Below are 19504 nucleotides of genomic sequence, written 5' to 3'. Positions count from 1 at the left end.
GGGGTGCTGTGCGCGGCGGGCAGCGGCGGCCGGAGTGTTGGATCCCCAGCGTGGCTGCGGGACTGGCTTTGGAGAACCTTGGGAAAAAAGCGACTTAACCGAATGCTTGTATATATACAACAAAACAAAAAAACCCAACACCCCAAACAATCCACAATCAAAAACTGTTTTGTTGTGTGGGTTTTTTTTTTTTAATATTCCAAAACCATTGTCTCTGTGCCTTGCAGCATGCTGCATCATAGTCTTGAAGCTCACATGTTCAGAAAAATGAGGTCTAAACAAGATCTCTTTTTCCAAGTCTGCAATAACTTTAATTTGAATGGTCAGTTTAAATATTTGTAATTTTGTTTGGAACTGGTGCTTCGGCCTTAAGCAGCTGAAGGACTCTTCTCGGGTCTTTCCCCCTTGTGCAGTAGATGATCATTGAACTGCTGGGAGAGCACTCCATTCAGTTTGCCTTTGGTCACCAAACGTGGTTGTTCATCTTCCAGCATCTCCAAAGTCTGAAAATGTGACATCTTGCATGTATCATAAAAGCCTTGCAATTCCAGAAATATTTGTTGTTACAGAGAAGATGATAATTCTTCTTTACTGCATGAGCACAGAAGCTCATTAGTGCAAAGGAAGAGAGAAGGGATAAAACTCACATAATTTAAATGCCTAAGTATGTCTTTTATAGCAGCATTAAAAAGAAATACCCAGATCTAGGGCCTTTTGGGGGTGGGGGAGGTTTCTGCATGGTATAACTGTGCAGTGTTTTAGCTTTGTATGCTTATCCCTTACTCTGTAATTATTATAAATTTCTAGGAGGTCAGAGGAGGTAGCTTGCTGGGATGTGTACAGTGTAACATACTGCAGTGGAGACTAGAATAATCTAAAAGGTCTAGGGACAGTATAGTATGTCCTGCTCTCTATAGGGGGAAAAAAAGTGTAAATAATATGAGAGTTTCTATGTTGATTCCAGTTGTGGAGCATGTCAGTGTTTTGGTGGTTTTTTGTTGGAAGTGTATAGTTTTCGAACAGTCTTTTACAGGAGCATGCTATTTGGGAAGAGGAGAGAAACCTTATGATCCAGAATGTGTAGGGAAAATACTGCTCAGTGTTAGCCTGGTAATTAACACACCTGCTATAGTCAGTCTCTTCTATTTCTTTGCCTGACTGTCTCCAGTTTGAACTGGTGAGAAGACAACTTTTCATCTGTGGCTTTTCTCCTGGAAATGCCACTAAAACCAGTCTGTTCTATAAACATCTCTCCAAGAAATCTTGATGTCGTCTGTATTGACTGTAATGGGAGATGCTCAGATGTCTTAAATTGAAAGCTGAAGTTAATGTTGGGGTCTAGCCCCTGAGATCACCTTGCTTATCGCACTAGCTAGTGATCACTAGTTGGAGCCCTCAGAAATCACTGAGAAGCAGATGAACTTCCTTTCACTCCACAGTTCCTCACCATCTCAGACCTGTTCAAGGAAGACAGATCAATCCAGATAATACGTTCATCCAGCATAATGGAAAACAGTGTTTCAGAACTGTTTGTGCTTGTGACTGTTTGCTCCATTGCCATTGTTTTTTCTCAAATGGTTCCAGTCTGATCCAGTCCCTCTGAGCAGTTAAAAGCAGTGTGTGAATCAAAGCTCAAACTGTTTTTCTTGACTGTTTCAGAGCTACAACTGACTGTTTGCCATTGCTGTGGTGTGATGTCTGTTAGGAGTTAGCAGCATTGGAATGAATCTGCCTCTCACTGTGTCCTAACCCACTCAAGAGCCCATCTAGAGTGAGCTTGTGGGAGAGAAGGCTTGTGTGACAAATAGTTCTCAAGTCTGCTTTTAAAGACGACAGCTGTTCAGGTATGCTTGTGTTTCATTCATCGGTCTGTTTGTTATTATCTCTTCCATATATGCCTGTTGTTCCAGTTTACAGTTTGGGAAGGGGATCTTGGAAAACTGCTGAGGACACGACACAAGGTGATAGGTTTGTCAGTGGGGGAGCAAGTTACTGCCAACTCCTTTGCTGTTCTGATGATTTCAAACTGTCTGCTGTGGGTGAGGTTTGCAGTAGGTCCCAGCGCTGCTGTACCTGGGCTTGTATTCATACGTGTATTCAGTTTTCCACCTTGGCTTGAACCACAGTGTTTGTTCATTTTTTAGATGTGAGAAATCCTTGAAGACATTTACAGTTCTGAGGGACCCCAGCTGTCAGCTGCAGGTGAGGGTGGGAAGGATTGGAGCCCATGACTGGTGATAACGAAGAGAAGTTGAAATTTCCCTATTAAATGAGGGCTACTGGAGGAGAGGCTTCTGTCTTAAGCCACTTCAGTCATGGCATAATAATTTTACTTTGGGTACCCTATGAGAGAGAAGTGCTGCATAAACAACAGATTCAGCTTTTAGGAGGCTTAAACTGGTTTTAGCATGTGTCAGTCACAACTAAAGTGTCATGAGAGAACCTGTCAGTTTGACTTTGTTTTCATCACATCAAATGATAATTGATTGAATGCTATGTTAATTCAAGTTTTAAAAGAGAGGGATTCTTTGGTTTCTGTTTTACTACTGTGCCATAGTGATTAGGTTCACCTGAGAAGCCCTGTTGAGTGAATTTAATCCACATGACTTCTTAGTTCACTGGGATGATTTGGCTTCATTCAGATTGCTCTTAATGATTTTGTATCTGTAGAATGATTAATCACTGTAAGATTATTGGTAAGACTTCTGAACGGCAAGTATCAGTGTCTTTTTATATGCTGAAGCATGATTAGATATTATTGAAGGTTAGTATGCCAGGAAGCTATTTAGAAATTCTCAAATAACAGTGTATGGTTAATCTTTATAGCAAGTTCAGAAGTCAGCACCTTGTGGAATATCATGTGAACTATGAATAAGCTTTTTCTAAGGCTTTGATATCTTGTTATCTTTTTGCAGAAGTGTAGTATACACTGCAAGAAAGTGGCATTAGCTAGTAGAATATTCAAGAAACAGATACGGGAGAGACCAGGCAGTCTTTTTGGTCATGTATTTAAATGTTTAAGCTGTGTATTTTATACTGTTTACTGAAGATTTTTGTAGATCAGAACCTGAATTTTCTTTGAAAGGCATAAAATTCTAGACAACTTTGATTTTTTGGATTTATGTTAAACTGAATGCTATTTCTTCATCTTTAGGTTTAACTTTGTTCAACTGTGCATCAAAGGACCACCAGATGCACATGAGTAAAAGTGGTTTTAGCATCTTTTTGGCATTCTCTGGTTAGCTGCCTTTCTTAATCGACCCTCTAGCAGTAGGGCATAATTTTGGTATTTATTTCAGATAGTTGTAGGGAGGTAGTCACTCATATAAGAGTGGATGGGACCTTAAGTTACTGAGTCAGTGCTGGATGATGCTGTACATATACTTAAGTGTCTAAAGCTATTTCATTTATAGCAAACTCCATGAAAACACTTTACTGAAATAACATCAGTTTTATTATTGATAATACAGGCTTCCTTAATTTGATAGGAACAGTCAGTGTTTCCTCTACATTAAATTCCAAGGGCTTTTTTCTTACTAGGAGTTTTTAATGTTGCCCACCTTATCACTGCGGTATATGTGGCATTTAGGGTCAGCTCCAGAAATTTACCTTAATCTGCCTTAAGACTAGCAGACTCTCATTAGACAATGCAGCGGTTGTTAAAAAAACAACATACATTTAAAAAACATTGTGTAATGGCATGCTTGGTTCTTTTTAGTGAAGGCAAAGCTACTGGAATAATGTTGAAAAATTCAGATGAATCATTGTATGAAAAGTTCATGCAAAATCTGTAAAAATTCTACTACAAAATCCAGCTTCTTTTATTCTCCAAACGAATAGTACCTTTTGTCAGATGCAAAAAACTTGCTCTTTTTGAATGTTTGACTGCTACTGCCAGTTTGACTTTCAAGGTGTGCTCTTCACTTAAAGCAATTGAAGCACAGGATTTCTTGTTCAGGTCTTAAATGCTCTAAAGTTAGTTTGACATTTGAAGCAGACATTATGAAAACTCCTACATTAAATTTCATAAAGCTTCTCTGCCAGGTATACAATTAAAAGTGTTTACAAAAATAGGATTGATTCTTCAAGCCCTTAATCCTCTTATTGGCTCTTCACTGGACACTCCAGTAGTTTAATTTCTCTCTTTTACTGGGGAGCACAGAACTGGACACAGTATTCGAGATGGGGCCTCACCAGCGCTGAGTAAAAAAGAAGAGTCACCTCCCTCAACTTGTGGCAGTGCTCCTCCTGATGCACCCCAGGCTTCTGTTAGTTGTCTCTGCTGCAAGGTCGCCTTGCTGGTTTGGGTGCTCCCTGCTGCAAAGTTGCTTTTCAGCCAGTCAGTCTCTAGCGTGTACTAGTGCATGGGGTTACTCCTCCCTAGGTGCAGGACTTTGCACGTACGTCTCTTTGTTGAATTTAATAAGGTTTCAGCCTGCCCATTTCTCCAGCCTGTCAAGGTCCCTCTGGATGGCAGTGTTAACCTCTGGTCTATCAGCCACTACTTCCAGTTTCAGTCCCTGTACTTGTATATCCATTTGCAGTTTTTCTTCATTTTTTGCTGTCTTCAACCTTTAGATAGATTTGACAGATTGTTTTCATGAGTCTTCTTCAACAAAAAATTCAAGCAACCCTGATTATCCATAGATTGCATCCCCTTCTGGGATGGCTGTGCAGATCAGTGTTGCCATTAAACTGTAGTTGGTGGCAGTGTGGAAGTAAACTCACATGCTAGTAAGTTATTTTATGATGTTGACACTGCGGTTTTTTGTGCCTCGCTTCATATCACTTCATTGCAAATATACTATCTAGGCAAAGTCAGCTGCCATAAGGTAGTCTGAGTTACTTTGGGTAGGTGGTACTGAAGACTTGGACTGGCAGGAGCATCAATAGCAGAAATCTGAAGAGAAAATTGGAATAATGTATGAAGAGACTTGGATGGACATCTCAATGTTTAGAATTCCCTTTATCTGGCATGAAATCAACAGATTTGAGCATAAACAGTTATTGATTTGTATAAAAGAATGCATTTATAATTTTGGCTTTCTAGGAGAGTAGAATATGCAAATTTCTATAGTAATAGCTTAAGCCAGTGAGAGAAAATACTTGATCACTGTCTTGGCACAAACACAGTGTGGGTGTGCTAGTGTTTTAATATGGCTCTGATTTCATTGTCTGTCCTCAGACTCTTGGAATTCAGTGTGAAAATATAAATCAATAACATATAAATGAAACTTTTTGGTTGTCTATTTTTTTTCCAAAAGCTATAGCAAGCTCATCTCCTGAAGGGAGATTTGATGTGTAGGTAATAAAATACTGGATAAAACTTGTGCAGCGTTTTCAATATTTAAACAAGTTTCAGAGTTGAAGTGTTTTTAGACAACCTGCAAGAGCTCCAGAATTTTATTTTTTTTCCTGTTCTGTATGGTTGCTTGTAACTTTCAGACAGGAACTCATTGCCTTCCATGTTGATAGAAATGGAATTCCTTTCCTTTCTCTTTGAAGTGAACGGGTTTGGAGACAAAGTCATTGGGGTACTTGCTTGGTTTCCCAGGACCTTCCGAGTTCAAGGTGTCTAGCTTTAAATGGAAATCTTAATATAGTTCTTAGTGTGTTTCTGAACTAAAATTGGGTTTAATATACTAGTAGGAACTTGGCAGGAGTCAAGGACACTGTCTAGTGATAAGATGCTTCTCATTGCTTTATTGGTGGCACTTGCATCTGCATGAAGTTATAAGGGCTTCCAGGTGCTTCTGAATTCAGAACTACCTTCATACTTCAAGATGCAGCATGTACTAGCCCTCAGCACAGGGACATGTAATTGCTGCAAGTCTGCCCCCATCTATGAGCAGCCTGTGGTTTGGATGCCAAGGGTGTCTGTATGAAACCTATGTGGGGTGTACATAACAATGTTCTCAGAGAAACTATATGCAGCAGTCACTGCTTTTCCTAGAAAACTGTCAACCTTTGTTAGTCAGTGTAGAATATTTGGAGAGAAATGTTTTGTGAGCTTAGTTTGGTTACTGAGAGGTGTATGCCCTGTATATAAAAGCTAAAGTATAAATGCCAAAAATCTGTGAGGAGAGCCTCAGAATAAATTCTTGAAGTAGCTTGCAAATGAGAGTCATAGAACTGTGTTTTCACCAAGGTTTCACACCTATTCTGGATCATGTGAATAAGATTTCTCTCCAGTTTTCCTCTGCATTTGTTACCTTGTTTCCTTTCCAGGAAAAGGAGCTATAGATGTGAAAACTATGTTTAAATAATATATCTCTTTCCAGTGGATGTTTGGACTCATACTAAGGAAAAATGGCAGGGTTTTCCCTATTCTGAGAGAAATAGGAAATTGGGGGGGGGGGGGGTGCATGAGCCAAGCAGTGTATGGGAAGCAAGTGGCTGAGTTCTGAGATGTGAGATGGATATCCACTTAAAGTAGAGGAGTTGTGCTTTTTTGAGATAGGGCTAGTGACTTTGCCTTTTTAGCACTCATCCATATAAAGCTTGTGAAATCTACAGAAATGTGGGAAGGTTCATACTCAGTATCAGTTCCAAAGGTAACTGCTTTAGGAATTAATAGCTTGTTTTGTGCAATCTACTGTAATACCTCTGCATCACGGCCTGGTGCTTGTGAAGATGCACATGGTATTCCTTTCACTGTCTTTTAGACATTGTGTTCTGTGTTGTGTGATTCAGAGAAGCATTACCAACCACAAGTGAATTCTTGCATGCCTGACTCAATGGAAGCATCCTGCACATGGGATCCCCTTAGCTTCAGATTTTCCAGAGCTGAGGCCCTTGTCTCCTTCCATGGCTCTAGGAGCATGTAAACCCTAATACATAGTTGACTGTTCAGTGTCTGCAATCTGAAATGATAAGGTCTGTGAGCAGTCTGTGAGTTAAACTGCAAAAATAGCAGTCTGAGGAGATTTTGTGCATAGTAGGCATAGCAGCATAAGTTTTTCAGGCCATCAGGTCCATCAGCACTTCAGCCTTCTACTGTGCAGTGTGTTTTCTTGACTTAAAAGTGACATCCAACCTAGCAGTACTTGTTTATAACAATGGAAAAAAAATTGTAAGTTTTGATTGGCTCTAGCAGAGGTATGAAAAGGGAAGAGGAGAAACATCTGCAGCTGTTACAGCATGTTTGAATTGAAGTAAAACCAGAAAAGAGCAAGGAACATACAGCTTTCTCATTTAATTAAAAGCAAAGAAAAAGAAACCAAGTTTTAAGGGGCACATGTGTGTTTTAAGATATGTTAATATTATGAGAGAACACTGAAATGAATGAAAATAATTATTTTAGATTACTTTTATAAATGACTGTGTTCTTTTTTTTTATTCTCCCCTTTAATGCTTGGCCAAACTACTAAGAAATTCAAAAGCTCTCATTTATGGCTCTATTGGGAATGAGGTTAATTAGTATGTGCTGTACAGAAATGTTTTGCTGACCAAAATGCCAGAAGTTAGAAGAAGTTATTGTTTCAGTGTTAGTTAGCTAATTGATGTGGGTGCTGCCTTACTAACATGGGCAAGTCAAGTTTCCAAGCCGAACGCATGCTCCTCTGGCCTGTGCCCTTTTACCTACTTTGCTCGCAAGCACGTGACGGCAGAGGAATGCAGAGGAGGGGAAGTGGACGGCAGCTTATGACTGAACTGGCCTTTAAGGAGGAAAATAAGTGTGCAAAGAAAGGGACTTCAGGAAGTCTTTGGTGTCCAGCCATCATAATTCAGAACAGTCTTAAAGGCTTACAGTTTTCTGAAGTAAAGGAAAAGGATATGAAAAGAAACAAGCCTTTTGATTGTTTCACATTTTAGGGTCAAGTAATACAGTTCTAGAACTAGATTTGTCTTTGTTTTCAGGGCTTGTTTACTTGATTCAGGATTAATTCTTGCTGGATTCATAGTTCTTCATTTGGGAATAAGGAATATTTTTCTTTATTGAAACCTGTTTAATTTTCTGATCATGCTGAGTTTCAGTTCATTAAAATATTGGCTTGACTGTTTATGATTAATGCTATTTATAATCTTTTTCTGCCTTGGACAGTAGAAATGCCTGTGCCTAAAAAGGGAAAGGTTCCTGAAATTTTTTCTCCTAAGAAACAGAGAGGAGGATAGTTACAAATTCCCAGACTGAGAATTCACAGGGGAGTTGAAGTGAAATAGAAACTAGCTGATCTTAAGACACTGACATTCCAGAATACAAAATTCCATGAGTGAACTGGAGGACCTGATGGACCCTCTTGAGACAAATCCAGGTGCCTGATTCTCCATATGGGGATATAGTTGTTTTTATTGTGTGATTATTTTTTAAAATTTTTTAAAAAATGTTTTTGTAATTCTAGTCTTAAAAGCACTGCTAAATGTATGATTCATTCTTAACTTCGAGTGTTTTCCCCTTTTGCAGACCTTGTTGAGTCCAGGGCATATCACATGTTACTACTGCCTGTCTCTTGTTTTATTGCTGTCATGTCAGTTGTGCATCACCAGGTCTCAGGGTTGACCTGGTGATGCACAATATAAATGAATGAATGCACAACTGACTGACTTCCTGATACTTGTCGACAGCAAGGCCCCCATGAATAAGCAGTTGTTAGTGACTGAGTGATTAAGTACTACAAATTGCAGCTGTTACTAGGGCACACAGGACTTGTCTTAAGGTTTTGAAACTGATGTTCAAAGCTGATTTGGTTTCTTTGGCATAATTGGACGCTGTACATGGATGGATCGAATTGCATGCTCTCTATGAGCTTTAGCTACCCTTCTGGAAACCCAGAAGCCTGGTTCACCCAGGGCTCAACCTCTAAAACTTGAGCAGTGGCTGATGGATTTGGGAGTTCTGTGAATTACCATCAGCCACTGTAGCAGTTCTATTGCGGAGGTTGGTCACTGCAAGCTGGTCTAGGGGTAAACACTATAAATATTGCAAACAGTCACTATGTATTGGTCACAACCTTACAAGATGCTGCACAGCAGCACTTATCTCATTCTCTTCTGCCTGATGCTCATTCTCTTCCTAGACTGTGTATTTCCTAAGCCTGCTGTTACTGCAGCATTCCCTAGCTGTCTACTTGTACACCGTTGCACCCCTTCTTTGTACTCCAGATGACATTGATGTAGTAGAATATTTACAGACTAGAAGAGCGGCACTACAGTCACAATAAACTGTTTTTGAAGTGCCCAGCTGAACTGCGCTGGTTAGCCCTCCATGCTGCAGGGGATGAACATCTACCAGAATTTAAGTCTAAGCTTCAGGTTTGCTGAAGAAATGTGCATTTCAGCCTTTAGCACTGAAAAAGCATGAAGTAGTTCTTCCTTCTGATTTTGCTTAAATAGAAATGCAAGTGCCACCTTAAAACACTTGGTATTTATAATGTTGTGTTTTATGCCAGTAAAAATATGAAATTAAAACTTACCCCTGAATCCTGACCTGCAGATGAGATTATGGATTCCTCTCCCTTTCTGTCATACTTCTAAGACAGTGTTGTTTTACGATTATGCACAGAAGTTTTGGTAAGCTGATAAATGAATGTGGGCAGAAGACTTTGGAATCCCGATGGTCTCTGGACCATTTCAGTGTTATACATAGAGCCTGTCTGAAAAAAATCTATGTTCTGATTGTAAGTGTTCAAACAGTCTGAATTAATGATGAGTAGGAGTAACTTCCAGGATATTTACGTGGAAATGCTCATGATGGAAAGAAAGAAGCTATGAAGATGAGCTGATAATAAGAGTATACAGTCAGTTTGAATTGGCTATATCCTCAAAGATAAGCCATAAACATGTAAACAGAATCACAATTATATTTGTTTTAAATTCCAGTGGTTTTTATTTGAACCTGTTACGCCTGCCTGTTATGATGGTCTTTTGTCTGTGTTTGTACTGTTGTTCATACTTGTTTGGGTAGTTAAACTGAGCTGCAGTTCAGTTAAATTTCCTCTTAATTCCAAAGGTCATTTTTCTGACAATTGTGATTTGGTTTCTTCAACTCTGCACAGTTTTGATTTTGCAGTCATTTGCCAGTCAGAACTCAGAGCCACCAGAGCTATAGTGTCTTATTGCTGTGACTAATTAGCTGGAAATTAAGATCTGAAAAAATTCCAGAGGAGGATGTGGCCAGAAGCAGCTTTGTTTTGCTAGCTGAGGTGAAGAACTTTTGTTTCAAAATGATGAGGAAAAAAAAAAGAAATTCTGAATCTCCTTCATCATTACAGAGTAGGATGCTATGTACCTGCGATAGTTTGGGGTTTTTTTCCCCCTAAATAGTATGACTTTAATTTTCTGCTCTGAATTTTTATATATTGCATGTATATACAATATTAAGCTTGCTGCAGTTCTGCCAGAAGGCCTAAGTTATATGGGAGTGTTTTGTTTCCATTTTCAGCTCTTGTGGTTAGAAGAGGTACCTTAATTAGCATACTGGACGCTGAGACAGAAGTGCAAGCATAGCCTGTAAGGAAGAGGCAAGTACTGTATGTAAATTTGGCATACTTTGAAGTATTTCCTCAAATTACTATGTAGAAGATACCTTGCTAGAAATGAACTAGCTCCTAGTTCCTTTGAACAAAAAGGAAATAATTTTAAAACTTTGCTTTTTTGACAGAACTCGCTCTGAAAATGGCAGAAGCTCATCAAGCAGTAGCTTTTCAATTTACAGTAACTCCAGATGGGATTGACCTGCGAATGAGCCATGAAGCGCTCAAACAAATTTACCTATCTGGTGTCTATTCATGGAAGAAAAAGTTCATCAGATTCAAGGTATTTTAAATTAGTCAAGTCCACCAAACTTGAGGGGCTTTAATGTTTTATAGATTTATTGAAGTTCTATTTAGGTAATTTATTTTTTTTTCCTTTATGGCAAATAAAGTTTGTTACTGTGAAAGTCTTGTGTTGGTTTTGGTTAAGACAAGGAAGGTAGCACTGGATGATGCAGTAAAATACATATTTTTGATTTATTCTGTAGAAGAAAGATGAAAAAGATGCAGAAATGAATAGCTTTAATTTACTTCATTCTCTTCATAATACATCATTTAATTGTGTAATCTTCTAGCATAAGTCAGAAATAGAATTAGTTTTGCTTTTTAGTGTCGTATCACTTAGAGGTACAAGACTACACTCTTGATTTTATGTATTCTTTGCCAAAATCAAAGTTAAGGAGAATGCTTGCTGTTTTCAAGAAATTGCCTGAACATCTATCTTGTACAAGTTATGCTAAATGGTAACATTTCTGATGAGGTACTTGATACAGATTGTTGTGAATTCGTTGGTTTGTTCAAGGGATCATAAATGGTAAGTATCTATTTTATTAGTAGCAAACTAGACAACAAGCTACATGCTATCTTCTATATCTCTTTCAAAAACATATTTTTAACAGTAGTCTAGTCTTAATAAAATCTTAGCTATGAGGACTGTTTAAAGGATATAAAAACCCCTTGATTGCCGTTTTCAGTGGCTTGTTTGGCAGAATATTTTTGCGATGTTTTCATTTAGAGAGGCCTAACTCAGTGTAAATGGGGATTATTGCAGTGTCATTTGTTTGAAAGTTGTTTGCTAATTTCAGTATTTTTAGTGAGACTTGCAGCAGGACCAGTGTTATCTACAAAACTGTAGCAGTCAAACTTAACTAAATCTGTTCCTTACTCCTGGGTTAAGCATACGTAAGAAAATGTTGGATAATCTTTAACTTCTTGTTTAAAACTAAACGTGTTGATTTTTGTTTCTTTTCATGATAATATGAAGTCAACCACTTTGGTATGAAAAAATTATGTGAAGGCTTTTCTTTCCAGAATGGCATTATCACTGGCGTTTATCCTGCTAGCCCATCTAGCTGGCTTATTGTAGTTGTGGGTGTGATGTCAACAATGTATGCCAAAATTGATCCTTCTTTAGGAATAATAGCTAAAATCAACCGAACACTTGATACAACGTAAGTAGACTTAAAAGTTACTGTTCATCTCAAGGAAATCAGTTTTATATGTAACTACCCTTAAAGCTAATCCTGTTAAAGTTTTTTGACAGTATGTTTGTGGTAGAGTAAGTCAAATAAACAGATGTATGAGGGTATGAAATAGGTAGGTTGTTATACCAGTACTGCTACATTGTTTTCTGAGTATTTGGGAAGCACATTTGGCAACTTCTGTGCCCTTTGATCTTGCTTCATGAGAGGGTGTTTGGAAATGAGTTTATGAAAAAGGGCTAAACAGGCATGAAGCTTGTGCAATGCCTGCCTGTGGTGCCATTAGACTTAGGTTTGCAATGTTAGGTTCTCTTTAGAAGTTAAACTGACATTAACTGACACGTGCTGGCTTCTGTTTTAAATAGCGGCTATATGTCAAACCAAACACAGAACATCGTGAGTGGAATACTTTTTGGCACAGGGCTTTGGGTTGCCCTTATTATCACAATGCGCTACTCTCTAAAAATGCTGCTTTCCTATCATGGTTGGATGTTCACTGAACATGGCAAAGTTTCTGCAGGCACCAAGTTCTGGATGGTAAGGATATATTGTCTTTCTGTTTCATCTGAAATTCTATCTGATTTGTATTCAGAGTCCTAAAAGAAAATTTTGTAGGATTTTCCTTGCTTCTGTTTTCTGCGTCATGGGACAGGAGGCTGTCAGGCAGACGGTTCTACTAATTAATGTCATTCTTCTGATGCTATAATTAAACTATTCAGGATGGCCTTGTAGAAGGAAGAATAAACACTTCAAGAACAACTTTTAAATTTGCCAACGCCTTAGAACTGTGTGACTCAACTACCTACTTTTTCCTCTATGCAAGTACAGGTTAAAGAACTTAGGCTGTAGCACCAAAGAATCTTGTCCTCCCCAGAAAGTGCTACCCTAATTCTTTGTTGAAATGCTAGCATTTGCAGTCATCCATTCTAAAATTAACCTTATACTTGAAGAAAAGAATATTGAATGTCCTTTTAATGGATTTAGTGGTATGCCTCCAGAATGAGTTGGAGAAAAAGCATGATGTAGGTAGCTTGTTACGCAATTTTCACATAAGGATAAGATGAGAGTGATCTGGTTCCTCTTGATTATTGGGTACTTTGGAAGAGGATCCTTAAAGGATGTGGTAGCTGTAAAGTGAGGAAATGTACATACAGGTGCTCCAAGAGATGAAGTAGTTTTTAGTTACTTAGACTCGGTTCTTTCAACTCATTTCCAGAACAATACTGGCAAAAGTAACTTAAGTGCCCTACTACAATAAAATCAGTCTAAGCAGCCTCAAAAGTTAACTGATGTGTGTTGGACTAACAACGTCATGATTTTACTATGAACTATCTTTAAGAATAGGTATCCAGAATAGTATACTAAAATAGAATATAATGTTCCTCTGTTACAAATGAAATTTCTAATTGATAGTTTTTCCTGGAAGCAGTATCAGGAGCCTCATGACTCGAATTTGTACAGTACAGGCTCTGAATGGTAAGGCTTTCTGTTAGTTGCTTGAAGCAGTAGCTGTCTGGGTTTTCAGCATGCCCTACCAGATAGATATTTTAAAGCTGTTAATACCGCCATATCAACCTTAAACAGTATGAACTGCAGTGCTACTTACCATGCTTTGTTGCATATTGTATTTATACATTTTTGTCTATTACATATGTTGCATATGTATTTTGGTGTGTGGTATGTATGTTTTGAAATGCAGAACACTCTAAAGTTGTATGCCCAACAGTGTCTCACCTATACTTAACATGAAGCTCTAATTTAATGCCTTATTCTTTCTATAGCTAGTCCCAACAAAACGCTGGTTTCCCTAGTAGAACAATACCAACTACATTAGCTTTCTAGATTTTTATTATATTTTAATATTGTGTAATTCTTGGGGGGGGTTCGTGTTGGGTTATGCTTTTTTTTCTTGGCTGATTTTCATGCATGAAAAATGCTATAATGAATATACTGTCTTCTGTTCAAATAGTCATGTAGATCAAAAAACTGGGCTCTGATTTCAGTCACAGTACAAACTGATTTGCAGGCTAGTTGGAAGTCTGATGGCACTTTTAATGAACATATTTCATCTTCCGAAGTCAAATTTTCTGTACCAGGTTTAGGAAAAAAATCCACCTATCAGTTGCAGTTTTTAAAAAAGCAGGTAAAAAATAATAATCTGTGAACAGATGGAATGTATGCTAGAATGAGATTATTTGCTGTGCCTGCATATGAAATCAGATGTAATTAAGGATGTGTGTCTGTCAGATCACTAATAGTCTCAAACTATTACAAATTCTCTACTACAAATTTACTTGAGAGATAAATACTGTGAAATATGCTTGCTGGCTTTGTCAGTTGAGCAGGTACTCTCTCTGAAGATAATATCAGCCTTTCCTGGTTTAAGAGTTCTGGAATAAAATTGTCTCTTGATTATGGAATTACATTTTCTTATGAAAAGCTGAGCTTTTTTTCTCACCTGGCTTCCAAGTTATCTTGTCATGAAGCACAATTAGACTTCACCGGGCTGATTACTGTGGTTGCATCCATGTGTATCTGACAACTCTGAAAGAGATTCATTTGCAGGGAGGTCTCTGCTGGTAATACTCTGCAATTATTAATAGTTCTGTGCTACCTAAAATAACCTCCTTTAGCTGTGCTAATCAAGGAAATTGAGGGGGGTGGGTGGGGTGGAACTCTACATTTTAAAAAGTCGTTTTTTCAGTTTGTCATGGGGAGATAAAAGGGAGAAGTTCTAGGAATCTAGTAGTGAAATTGCATCCTGTTTTCTTTTATCTTTAGTCTATTGGTCTGTATAGTATATTGGACTTCAACAATAAAGGCTCCACTGGACTGTGGGTGTAATATTTGACCTTACTTTCATGCTGAAATAGGATGATAGTGTCAAAATCCTTTCATGTGTAGTGTAGAAGTTGCATGGTCTAGACTTAAGCCTAGTGCATGTCACAGCTGAGAAGTAGTCTTAGGCAAAAGTGCTGCTTCTGTCTTCAGTCTCCCATGGAAAACTGGGATGCTGTAATATCTGAAGCTAATATGGGAGCTGACATCTCTGGCTTTTTTGTATTGTAGTAGGGTTTTTTGTAACACAAGCACCAAGCATAACACTGGCACGCTTGCACAATTTGCAAATCATGCAGTAGACTGCCTGAGATAGACTCATGCTTGAAGGAACTCCCTGTAATATCAATACTACTACTGATATTGAGCTATACATTCAGAAAACATTAAACCATGATTCCAAAGCATAATTATTTTAAAAGTTGGCAATAGTTAACTAGGGTCCTTAGCTGAGCGATGGGCTTAATAATGATTCCTGTTTTGAAGCGCAATACAGATATTTTTGTAGCATCTACTATATAATAGAAGATCAACTGGTAGACTTGCTTTTTTAAATCTTTACAGAGGGAAATGTATGAAAAAAAGAAGTGCTAAGTAACTATTTTCTGTTGAGATCAAGGTGTGCCATTCATAAACAATATTGCCTAATGACCAGAAGATTGTCTGGGAAGTCAGGAAGGACTATGACCGTTTTTCTCTTCCACGGACATGTTGTTTAACCTTTAGGAAGTTAGTTTGTCAGTGCCTTTTATTATTTGTGAAACAGTGATAAAAATGATAAATTTAGTACAGTATGATTTACCAGTGAGAAGAACTGTGAGTTACATTAGACTTTATTACTCTGTAACTTTTCTTTTGTTGAACCTAATAATTTGAGGTGTGTATTTTGTTTTTGTTCAGGCACTTGTAAAACTCTTCTCAGGACGCAAACCCATGTTATACAGTTTCCAGACATCTTTACCACGATTGCCAGTTCCGGCTGTTAAAGACACAGTCAATAGGGTGTGTATATGAATTAATTTCTTCAGTAACAATTGAATTCATATTTAGATTCCCTTGTGGGGTTTTTTTGCCATCTATTATAAAAGTATTGCATGGTGGTATTAATACGGTGTAATGGTTTAAAACTTCTGCACAGAAATGAAAATAAAGTCTGTGACAAACCACTGAATCTGGTGACAGTTTGAAGCTGGCGTAATTCATGCTGGATGATGTGATGTCTGTTGATGTAAGACTGTGCAACAAAGGGTGATTTCCAGGGTTTTTGAAACATAGTGGTTTTGTTATCTTCCACAGCTTGAATATATAAACATGTGGTTTATGACACAAAACCTTATAGCAAACTGTGTAAGTAGGACAGTATATCACAGAAACTTGAAGGTTAGATTATTTTTTAGAGATGAAAAAAAAAAATCTCTGCCTGATACTGAAGTAGTAGTATGTCTTCCCCCTTTGAGTGGAAAATATATCTTTAGAAAAGTAATCTCTTCCACTTGTGATCTGCTGACATGTCTGGAAAAAATCCCATTTTTCTAGTTTGTAGGCAGGTACTTAGAGTGTATACTCTTATTTTAACAACATATTATCTGCAATATCATGAATTGAGTCTGGATAAACTTTGTCTACTGTTCAAATGCTTTGTGTAGGAATGGTGAGAAGCTATGTATTAGTTACTATGCTGATTCTTTTCCTCTATTCTAGTATCTGGAATCAGTTCGGCCACTTATGGATGATGACGAGTTCAGAAGAATGGAGGGTCTTGCCAAAGATTTTGCATTTAATTTGGGACCAAGGCTTCAGTGGTATTTGAAGCTAAAATCCTGGTGGGCCACAAACTATGTGAGTAGATAAATAGGAGGCTTAGTCATTCAAATGACATAACTTAATTTGTTCCCCATTGCAAAAATATTAAACAGTTTCAATTGCTTTCGTTTATGTTTAAGAAAGAATGAAAGTTAAGCCAAAAAAGGCAAAGTACTTTGGAGATGCCTGATTTGCACAGAAGTAATTTGTGTGATTTGGTAAACAGTGTAGTGAATGGAATTTGAAAGAGTGAATCCTCATTTTGTGTTTTGTTGTTCTGGAGCAGGTTATTTAGCTTTTGCTGTTACATTTGCTTTTGAGGTCTGTTTATCTCCTTATTAAGCTTAATAACAATGGGCCTGGCTACCCAGGTAGTTTAGAAGGGTGACTTAAGACAACTTTTTTATATAGAGCATATGAAAGAGAAATAAAGAATTGTAACAATAAGTTATTGTTTTGGTGGTTGTTTTTTTACCAAAAAGATAACCCAAACCCCAACATCATAGTGAGAACTGTAATAAAATTCCTTCCTGATAGATTATCAGCTGTGCCCAGTAGCCTAGGCTGTCCTGGCAAAGGCTGCAAAACATTCAGGAGATCTGATACATTTTAAATATTATTTGGAGATGATGGCCTCTTCAGAAGCTTATCAGAGAGCTACAGTTGAATTTAATTGTCTTGACCCTCTCTTGCTCTTTTGTCCAAAGTTTAACACAAACTAGGGTTTTCTTGTTTATCTTATGTAAGGAGGGAGGGGGGGCAAGCTAGCAGTTTCCTTCCTGCTTCTTTATGGAATGTTGTGGAGCCATTAATATAGAAGATATAAACTGTGGAAATTGAGATTTTACTGCTTTTGTTTTCCTTCCTGCTACAGGTTAGTGATTGGTGGGAAGAATATATCTACCTTAGAGGACGTGGGCCAATTATGGTTAATAGTAACTATTTTGCAATGGTAGGTAAATACTATAAACACCTTAGGTATGAAAGCAGTGCTGTAAAATTTCTGCCAGGTATCTTATTTTGTGTTATATTTCTGTTTAGAAATCCATATCCACTGAGTACATGACCTTTGTTTTTCTTTCTTCTAGTATAACCTACAGCCAATGTCTTCAAGTGCAGTGATATCTTAGTAATAAACTTACCACATCTGCCACTTGGGCAAATTCATGTAGTAAACAGTTTTGTGCTTACTGCAACAAGCAGTCTTTCAAAAGCTCCATGTAAAACTTCACGGGTAACACAATTGGTGTTTTCAATTTCAAAAGCTCCATGTAAAACACATGGGTAACGCACCCATAATCAGCAAGGTGTGTGCTCATATTTGCAGATGGGATATAAAATTGTAAAAGACCCTAAAATCAGAAGCAAAAAGAGGAAGTATGGTAGTCCTGGATTTTAAGTTTTAAGTAGCATTGTCATTTCTACTGGGGTGTTTAACAGCTATCATGTATGTTTTAGGCCTGATGCTGTTTGAGGTTCTGACTGTTGAAAAAATTTTAAGTTTCAAGTCATCAGCTTACTGCACCTAGTGTGCTTCATATGATTTAAAGCCTTTTCTATATAGACCAAAATAAACTCTAAGAACATGGATGAGAAGTATTAGCAGTTTTGTGTTCTGTTTTTTGGTTTTTTTAAATGTAGTCTGGTAATCATTAACTTATGATTCTTATGTGCTTTACAGGACTTCCTTTATTTATCTCCCACAACCCTGCAGGCAGCTAGAGCTGGTAATGTTATCCATGCCATCCTGCGCTATCGGAAAAAACTGGACAGACAAGAAATCAAGCCAGTATGTATATCAGTTTAAATGACTTTTGATCTTTTTCTGTCACAGTCTGTAAGAAGTTGATCAGTTTTCAGAATGGGAGAAGAATGTCTTATTGTCAGAACTACCTGTAAGATGTAACTAAATTTGTGATCCCAAACATCTTGGTTATCACTTGAATTGCACATGGGCAGAAACTGATAACAATGCAGGATTCTGTCATGTCACCTCATTGCAGTATTTGAAAGTAACATATGTATTTGCCTAAAAGACAAAGAGTCTTGTACTTGTGTATGTTAAGTATTCCATGTAAGAGATGTTATTGGTATGTGCTAAGCATGTAATGGTACTTCTAAGCCTGAAGAGTCTGTGGTACCATGTAGTGTGAGCACAAGGGGCAGCTGGGACAAAGGGCTGGACCTTGAGGCCAAGAGTGGGCCAGTGGCAGCCCAAGTATAGATGATGATAAAATCTTGTGTTGCACTAATTTCTAGGTAGCGAAGATAGGTGAGGTGAATCCCATTCTGAATTTCTGTTCTGTCCAGTGACTGTGTGTTGTAGTGAATAAATATTGTGGAAACAATCTATTTTTTTGAGGGCCATGGCAGGGATGTGACTAGTTGCATGTAACTACAAATCTGAGGAATGTGAACTTTTGTTTCTACACAGACAGAAATAACTTTAAAAGAAGAAATTGAGAGGTAGTGCATGCTGCATGTGTAAGTTTTGCATCTGGACTGGCCATTGAGAGCTCCTTGGATTTCAGATGCTAGCTAGCTTCAGTCATCCCTCCTGAAGGGTGAGCTTTTGGTAGGAGGGAAAAAATAGAGCTATTGGAACGTCAGTGGAATCTTCCACATGTAGTTCAGACAGACATGGACAGAGTGGGGGCAAAATAAATCCTGAGTTGATGTACCTTAGTGTTCTACAGCCTGTTTTTTCTTTTTCTTTTTTTCTTTTTCTTTTTTTCTTTTTCTTTTTTTCTTTTTCTTTTTTTCTTTTTTTCTTTTTCTTTTTTCTTTTTCTTTTTTTCTTTTTTCTTTTTCTTTTTTCTTTTTCTTTTTTTCTTCTTTTTCTTTTTTTCTTTTTCTTTTTTTCTTTTTTTCTTTTTCTTTTTTTCTTTTTCTTTTTTTCTTTTTCTTTTT

The 19504-nt window shown here is 37.6% G+C and overlaps 1 protein-coding gene across 3 annotated transcripts in view; it reads left to right on the top strand.

Moving 5' to 3' along the window:
* The first annotated feature begins 1662 nt into the window (after positions 1-1662).
* CPT1A (carnitine palmitoyltransferase 1A) overlaps positions 1663-19504 on the top strand; it is a 50692-nt gene continuing 32850 nt past the window's right edge. For 2 of the 3 annotated variants that reach the window (XR_003398607.1, XM_026850464.1), the window contains exons 1-9: positions 1663-1844; positions 10382-10460; positions 10601-10755; positions 11784-11923; positions 12319-12490; positions 15692-15793; positions 16493-16630; positions 17469-17546; positions 18276-18383. Coding sequence is in view for 2 of the 3 variants with exons in the window: in XM_026850464.1 (XP_026706265.1) it covers positions 10615-10755; positions 11784-11923; positions 12319-12490; positions 15692-15793; positions 16493-16630; positions 17469-17546; positions 18276-18383 (879 nt within the window). In the remaining variant the exon portion in view is untranslated. The remainder of the gene's footprint in view (positions 1845-10381; positions 10461-10600; positions 10756-11783; positions 11924-12318; positions 12491-15691; positions 15794-16492; positions 16631-17468; positions 17547-18275; positions 18384-19504) is intronic. The other variant, XM_026850465.1, reaches the window with a different exon arrangement.

This window comes from Athene cunicularia (assembly GCF_003259725.1).
Source record: "Athene cunicularia isolate RWA chromosome 5 unlocalized genomic scaffold, athCun1 chr5_part2, whole genome shotgun sequence".
NCBI classification, from domain to species: Eukaryota; Metazoa; Chordata; class Aves; order Strigiformes; family Strigidae; genus Athene; species Athene cunicularia.
The sequence above is the reverse complement of the archived record's forward strand: the minus strand, read 5'-3'. Positions and strand labels throughout refer to the sequence as shown.